The 8,410-nt window shown below is 45.4% G+C and overlaps 1 protein-coding gene across 1 annotated transcript in view; it reads right to left on the reverse strand.

Annotated features, from left to right (window-relative positions):
* The window catches only part of LOC125286845 (golgin subfamily A member 6-like protein 22), a 21,965-nt gene extending 15,780 nt beyond the window's left edge, over positions 1–6,185 (reverse strand). Inside the window, exons 1-4 of the mRNA XM_048232155.1 lie at positions 6,041–6,185; positions 4,657–4,750; positions 4,195–4,383; positions 2,806–2,907 (exon numbers count right to left, since the gene is read on the reverse strand). Of these exons, the coding sequence (XP_048088112.1) occupies positions 2,806–2,907; positions 4,195–4,383; positions 4,657–4,750; positions 6,041–6,185 (530 nt within the window). The remainder of the gene's footprint in view (positions 1–2,805; positions 2,908–4,194; positions 4,384–4,656; positions 4,751–6,040) is intronic.
* Between the last annotated feature and the right edge of the window lie 2,225 nt (positions 6,186–8,410).

Genomic DNA, 8,410 nt, shown 5'->3' on the forward strand with positions numbered 1-8,410 from the left:
GCTGGGTGGAACTGTGGCCATTAATGGGTGCCCATGGGTAATCAGTCAGGCAATCAACCAGGCAATCCAGTTATTCCTGCTATTATACTTATCATTAATAGAATAATTACAACTCCTCTCCTGAAACCCTCCCCTCTCTATGTTCCAGCTTTCTCCCTCCTGGCCCAACAGCAAAACCAGCCTTATACATATGCTACACACACACACACACACACATCCTCACATACTACACACCCCTCACCCCCCCCATCCCACCCCTATCCCAACACCACCTCATTCACACTCTTAGAGTTACCATCCGCACCCCCCATCCCCCTTCTTTTTTTCATTCCGGTCATCAATTTCATCCCTGATAATCATATCTGTAATCATCCTGGACAAAAATCATCCTTAGCCTTTCTGTTATTAATGTTATGTTGTGTTATGTTTGTAGCCAAGTCAATGTGATGTCTTGTTAAGTTACAGTATGTGTTTATGTAATGTAATGTCTGTTTGTCGTATGTAGTATTCATGTGCATGTCGTAGTGTTGCATTTTCTGTAATGTCAATGATGTTTGCAAATAAAAAAAAAAAAAAGAATGACTGAACAGTTGAATAGGTGGATATAGTTTAAATGGTTAAATTATTTGCTAGGTAGATGAGGTTTAATATAGTTGAAAAAAAAAAAGATGCATGTTCTCCATGGCCTGGTTGCATGGCAACCCACCACCTCTAAGACGGCTCCAATCCAGTGGACAGCAGAATGTGACCGGGCATTCTAAGGTTGAAGGAAGCCCCAGAGCCCACCCATCTTAGCCTATGCCGACTTTACTAAGCCATTCGCTGTACACCGATGCAAGTCTGGAGGGTCTAGGGGCGGTACTGGCTCAAATCCAGGACGGCACAGAGAGAGTAATGCCACGCCAGTCAAGCCTTCACCCCACAGAGAAGAACGATCACAACTACAGCTCATTTAAACTTGAACTGTTGGCCCTTAAGTGGGCAATGACAGAAAAATTTAAGGACTACCTGTGGGAAAATGGAGGTGGATGTGTTTACCGATAACAACCCTTTGGTACACCTTGAAACAGCTAAGCTGGGAGCAGTTGAACAACGGTGGCAAGCCCACCTAGCCAACTTTAATTACACCATTCGCTATCGCCCAGGGTCACTAACCGTAATGCCGATGTGTTATCCCGATCCCAGGCGAACAACCAGAGGTCACAAGCCGATTGACCGAGGCGGAGCCGATAGAACCAGGCATCCATGAGGAAACAGCGGGATGGTTCAACAGACAAAGGGAAGACCCTGACTTGAGGCAACTACTGGCTTGAAACAACAAGGCCAAGCCCTTCCCCAGAACACTGTGCTACCGCGGAGCCAGGACCTTCAGCAGCTGCTGCGTGAATGGGACCAGATCAAGGTAACCCAAAATATCCTGGGAGAGATGCCCAAGCACGGGCAGTATCGACCAGACCTGCAGCCAGATTATTGTCCCAAGAACTGTGCCAAAACCCTCTGGCAGGAGTACCATGCGCGGCGGGAGGACACCCTAGTGCAGAACGAACGCTGAACATCCTACAGAACCGCTTTTTCTGGCATGGGATGAGGCGAGACACGATGGCATGGGCTGCCGACTGCCCTAGGTGTGTGCTGTACAAGTCTGGACCGGAGATAAGGGCCCCATTGGTGCCAATTGAGACCTCTTACCCTTTCCATGTTGTGGGGATCGATTTTCTGTCACTCAGCCGCCCTGGCGATACTTTATCCATACATCTTAGTAATGACAGATCTGTTTTCCAAATATGCCATTGCAGTACCCACAAAGGACCAGACCGCAGCAACTACCGCCAAAAGCAGTGTGGGAGCACCTGTTTCAGGTGTATGGAAGTCCCGGAACATATCTTGTCTGACCGTGGGGCAGCCTTCACTCCGGCACCTTTTCAGACAGCTGTGCCTCTATGGCTGCCGAACAAAGCGCACCACGGCATACCATCCACAAAGGTAATGGCGCCTGTGAAAGATTTAATCAGACCCTTTTGAAGCTGCGGTACCTTGACCGAAGAGACGAGGCCCAGTGGCCATGTAGACTGCCTGCCTTGGTACAGGCCTACAATAATACCCCCCCCACAGCACCACTGGCTTTACACCCTACTTCACAGTCTTTGAAGACATGCACGGATCCCCATAGACTGGATCCACCAAGCTGGCCCTTCGACACAGCGCAAACCCTCAATGGGTGGGTACATTTCCAACACTGCGCTTACTCAAGCATGGAGGGCCGTAAACAGCACACCAAGCAAAGGCAACAGGCAGACAAGGACCGCCGAGATCAAGGGCCAAGGCAATAGAACTACAAGTGGGAGAACGGGTCCTCCCTCCGGCACTTCCCGCCCGAGCCTACGGGAAGCTGACCCCAAGATGGCTAACCCGACTCCTTCGTGGTGGTGTCCCCAGCCAGCGCAATCAGGCCAGCCTGTGTACCTCTACACGTCCGAAGGTGAGGAAGGTCCTGTTCAGACAGCACATAGAATAACCTACGTGTGTCCCCTGTCCTTCCCACAGGAACCAAAAAAGAAGGCCAGATTCCTTCTGAATTAAGTTCGGCCCAGCACCACTACAGGCTGGAAGCTCCGAGGTACAGACCCTGGTGTTCTGGAGGACCCAGCTTCCCACGGGACAGAAAGGACAATACCAGACCCCTCGACCCAAGCAGAGGCCCCGCCAGCTGACATGACACACCAGCTCCAACCAAGCCAGATGGTCTGGGGAGACCACCTAGGGACTGTCACGCCACTACAACAGGGGCACCAAGAAGACTCATACCTCCTGACCAGACAGAAGCCCAGGAAATACGCCGCCTCAGCCCGAAGCACACAGGGCACCAGGCCACTGAGGTACCAGTAGGTGACGTAGTCGGGACGACTACTGTTAAAGTGGGGGGGTAAATGTCAAACGGGCCAGTACTGTAAACGTTTTTGTCAGTATTGTATCTTGTGTGTTGGCACCTTGATTGCAGTGAACCACCGTGATATGGGCTTTGTGTAATTCCTAAGCTATGGTGATTGCGTGCTTAACCATCACAGCACGATTTTTTTACACGGATATTGCGTATGCAGCGATTTTGACATGATTCACGTGTGTTTGTTTACACTGGGGTTGGGAAGCTTATTAAGGCGAGACACTACAGGTGAATAGGGTAAAATTTTTAACAAGCAGATATCACTATGAAACTTCCCCAGTTGATTACTTACATTAATATGAGAAAAAAATGTATTACAAGTTTGCTGTAATTTAATGTTTACATATGCAAATTAGGCATTATCTAATTAAATATGCGCTAATTTGCATACATTTTAAGGCACGAAACCTGAGCATTGGATACAGCCAAGTTCAAAATTATGTTTTCATTGTGTTCAGATATTAGATGGGAAAACATTTACAGAGGGATTTATGAATATCTACTTTTGTTATCCTGTAAATCAGAAAATTATGTCACTAGCCCTAAAAAAAATAGCTTTTTTTCCATGTTTTAGGCATAAAATGTCATGTAAGTCAGGCTAGGAATAATATATCAACAAACCCCTCTGTAGAAATCTTCGACATATAGTTAGGCATAAGTCTAGAAAGTTTGGTGTATGTAATGCTTCTGAAGTGGAGTTTTTGAGCTCAGAGTGCGAGTGGAAACTCATTTTGAGAAAACAGCCTTGAAAGACAGCCAATGAGATTCCGTTCTCAGCCTAGACTCGCCTTTGAACTTTCAACGATTGGTTACTGATACAAAGGAAGTGTCCATATATGGATCACAGCGTGATACAGGAAAAACAGAGCTTTCCAACGGTAGTACACATGTTATGTTTTGGACCACGGTCGCGGGAGTGCATGCAAGGTTAGAATGCTAACTTTTGCTGAATTTAGGAGAAATATACAGGCGCGAGTAGACACAATATAATGAAATAAACACCTAAATGTGTAAATCGGACTTTTTTTTGTTGTAGTGTGATAGAATACATGCTAAGGTAACATACTAGCTCAAAATCTCGAAATTGACCAGTGCATGAAAAAACGATGTTTTCACCTGCCGTGTCTCGCCTTAAGGGTGGGCGGGCTGACAATTGACTACTACAGATGGCGCCCATGAACTGAACTATCACCCCACCCCCTACTCATCCAAAGCACGGGACCCAGGTCTGATAAAAGACACCCGAGACTTACCATGGGGTGCCCAGACGCAGGTGCTCGTCTCCCCTGCTGGTGTTCCGCTGTCGCCGGTGCTTCGGATCCCTCCTCGCTGGATAGACATCTTCTGCTGGTTTCCTCGGCCCAATCGGATTGATACCACGCACGCAAGTATCCTCGTTAAGGGACGCTTCTTCTGCTAATAGCCTTGTATCCATTGGTCTTCTGTTGTTGTGGAGCCACCTCGCTGAGGGTCTGTTATTTTCTTCTTAGCCACAAGCCACGACGTGACACGCCGGACGATCACGGGACTCCCAGCCACTCGAGGGAGAATTGGACACCATAACGGCCTGCCAAACCACGTCAGGCAGGAAAGTAGTTTTCTTCCCTCTCTCTATGCATTGGACCTAAAGTGCCCGGCTCTAATGCTACTGACCGTGCTGCCGCTAATCTGTGTCTCCGCTGGTTGTTTTGAAGGCACGCGCCACGAAGACTCACTTCCGGATTCCCCTCTCGTTGTTGTAGCCAGCCGCCGGCCACGCAGGTCGCGCCCCGCCCTTCAGGGATACCCCCAAGAGGACACGCCGTCTTCCTGGAGGAAAGACGGAGAAAAGACTGTACTGGAGAACTATACTAGACTCCTGGAGAAAAGACTGTACTGGAGAACTATACTAGACTTGTGAACTGTTTTTACACTGATTTACATTTGAGAACATTAAGCAGCATTTTATTTGCGACATTTGGCTATTTTAGGAGAATATAAATAAAAGATTGTATTTTTAAAGATCTTCTGATTGATTCGTGTCTCCTGGGATCTTAAACATGGAGCGTGTTTCTGACATGTGTAGATGTTGTACAGCAGTGGACTCAAAACACAGCCTTGGGGAGCACCAGTGCTGATGGTTAATGTGTCAGATGTCAGACCCCCCACTCTAACCACTTGCGAACGGTTGGTGAGAAAGTCAAATATCCAGTGACACAGGGTGGTGTTCAGTCCTAAGGCCTTCATCTTTGTGACCAAGGTGAGATGTACTATCGTGTTGAATGCTGAACTAAAGTCAATGAACAGCATCCTCACATAATTCCCATTAAAATTATGCCAATAATTATCCCAACAAAAATGTGCAAGACTCTAAACTGTACAAGTTCACCAAGTTTCATGCCTTTATGAAAAATTTGTACCTAATTTTCACATATCCCTGTACTATGAAAGTTCAGTAAAATTGCCAAAATGGCCATTGATCTATGCACAAATAATTCCAATTTTGACAATGTGCAGCTGCATTTCCTGCATGATTCAGAATGTATCTTGTGATTTTCTGCTGATGCTACCTTATGATTACTTCACTCACTGTGTTCAGCATTCAAATGTTGTCTTTGGTGTGGGGAAGGTGCATTGCAAATAAAATGGTTATGTCTATATGCCATGTGCAAATGCCTTTATTAGCCTACAAACCCAATTCCAAAAAATATATGACACTGTGTAAAATGTGAAGCAAGTATAAATAATTTTGACAAAAGAACTAAATGAGACCTTTGAACGTTTTTATTTATAACGCCTTTTAAGGTCAAAATTTTTTATTATGAGCAAAAAATAGAAATCCTCAAACACTTCCCTAGGTCCCCGCTTCCTTCTCGCATTTCTCAATCGCTCCTCTTCCATCTCTCTCCTTTTCCTTTCCTCTTCTTCAGCTTTTGCCTTCATCTCTTTTCTTAATTCGTCCTGCTCTCTTGCTTTTTCTTCTACCTCTCTCTCAACTTTTCTCTCTTCCTCTCACCTTTTGCCATTTGCTCCTCTCTTTTTCATCTATTGGGGATCTTCCTTTGACCGCCAATAAGATCTTCTCTCTAAGCTTTGCTACTTCTTCTTGTCTCCTCTCACCTATTTGTTCTCGTCTCTTGACTGCTTCCTTCTCTTCCTCCTCATCCATCAAAGAATCGCCTGAGTCTGTGTATGTGTCGCTCTCGGTGTCACAGTCCTTGGACTCCATATTCTGCTCCTGCTCTCTTGTTGCCTCTACCTTCATTCCTCTTTCTTTTTTTTTATTTTCTTCTCTCTTTTAGTTTTCTCCTCCGTTCTATTGCTGCTTCTACCATCTCCTTCATTCGTCTCTCTTCCTCCTTTGGTTGTCTCTCCATCTCTAGATGAATTCTCTCCTGCTCTTTTGCTTTCTCCATCATCTCGCTCGTTTGTCTTTCTGTCTCCTTAACTTTCTCTCTCAACATTCTCACATGTTCTCGCACTTCTACTTCCATCTCTTTTGTCTGTTCTTTTTCCTTCACTTTTTTCTCTGCCTCTCTCAAAATTGACTCCTGATCTCTTGCTTTCTCTTCCATGTCCCTCATTTTTCTTTCTTCCTCCATCGCTTTTTTCTTTATTTCTCTTATTCTCTCCTGCTCTGCCACTTGTTCTTCTGCTTCTCTGCATCTTTCTCCTTCCTTCACTTTTTCTAATAACATTTGCTCCTCCTCGCTCACTTTCTCTTCCATTTCTCTCATTTTTGTTTCCTGGTCCTTCACTGTTCTCTCCAGCTCTCCCAAGATTCTCTTCTGCTCGCTGGCTTTTTCTTTTATCTCTCTCATTTTCAGTTTTCAGAAATTCGTTGCGATTAAAAACATTTTCGCAGCGGTCTCATTTCATGCGAAATTTCGCATGCGAAAAAGAGCTGTTGACCAATCAAATAATGATTTTGCAGGGTTCCATTGATGTCACAATAGAACGACGAGCAGAAAAAAAGCTGATAGATTGGGTGATCCTACTGCTCACGATGACTAGTCTCCTTAATAGGCCTATATGCCAAAGTTACAAAGAGTTTACGTTACAGTAGAGTCTCTCAGGTGTTCAAGAGTACTCCTGACGAACTCCTTACAGACAGCTTTCCCCACTTCTTACCACCGTCCCATTTTACACTCAACCAAAAAGAATGAAATCTCACTACAACAGTGAACAGAGGGCTTCTCACTGCACATATTTGCAATGGAAAAAATACAATATGCATTCATGGAAATGGAAGTTGTAAGAATAGGTCATGATAGGCTATGCTGCTGACAACAGCATTATGTCCAGGGTTACCACTATTGTAATTTTGCCTCACATTTCCTGGTGCGTTAACTTTGCTTTATGCTTCATAACTGAAGTAGCCCAATGTGGAACTCTGAAAAACTTTCTGTGGATCTTATAAAGGTAAGCTATTAACTGGTAGGCTATCATTATTAGCTTTTGCTGTGTGTTGGATCATCGTCATACAAGCTGATCAATTTTTTCCACTTGTTGCAGCAGTGCGATTTTTTATCCCATGCTCATTTCTACAGGCTGTCTCTATGCCTCCAGCCCTTAGCAGACATTTTGACGTAGCCTCGTGTGAAATGGTTTTTTGTGAGATGTAGGCCTACATGATCTAGGCTATGGTCAGTTTTATAAGCGTGTTGGCTAAAGATAGCATTTTGGCATGTAACATTTTTAAATGAGGCCTGGCCTACCCTACAACTTGTTAGGCTACACCAGTCCGCCCAAATGGCATAGGCCTACCTCGAGTCCAATATGCGGGCACCCCTGGCTGCAGCTTGCAGATCGGGGCTGGGCTCAATGTGGGGCAGAGCGCAACGTTGAGCTCAGCCCAAAATCAGCCCGTCATTCCCTGCTGACCCCTGCTCGTCATTCCCCTGCTGAAATTTTTCTCAAGGAAGAATGCTTAACTCTATAAAAGCGTATCCTCCTTAAACTAGTGCCAACGTTAATCATGTCCCTTCCCGCCTAGCGTTAGAATCTGGTTGCGTGTGTGTTGTGTAGTGGGGTGGGTGTATGGGTGCACTAATGAGCCCAACCAACTTATGTGTTCCGTCAGTGGTTCTGCACAATTATCACAATAGCACAAGTAGAATAGACAAGGGATGGGAAGGATGGCTGTGAGCTTTAATTTCCCCAGCACCTCTCAAGCCAATACACGGTTCCATGATTGATCAAGGCTATAATCTGTTTCAAATCTTGATGATTTTGAGTTCTCCCTGCTTACTGAAAGTCGCTGTGTGAACCTGCGTGACGTGAGTGCGAAATAGAATGCAAAATATTAAAATAATCGCATCGGACTTGGTGTGTACTGTTCGCACAAGTCGCACTGTTATTTCGTATCGTATCTGGTGTGTACGGGCCTTTTCTCTGTAACACTGTTCTGTAGAAGAGATACATCATTTGGCCCAGGTGAGACTGTCTTTATCATTTTGAAGTCTCTATCATTTCGAAAGGGATACCAGG

This window comes from Alosa alosa, chromosome 21 (assembly GCF_017589495.1).
Source record: "Alosa alosa isolate M-15738 ecotype Scorff River chromosome 21, AALO_Geno_1.1, whole genome shotgun sequence".
Taxonomy (NCBI): domain Eukaryota; kingdom Metazoa; phylum Chordata; class Actinopteri; order Clupeiformes; family Clupeidae; genus Alosa; species Alosa alosa.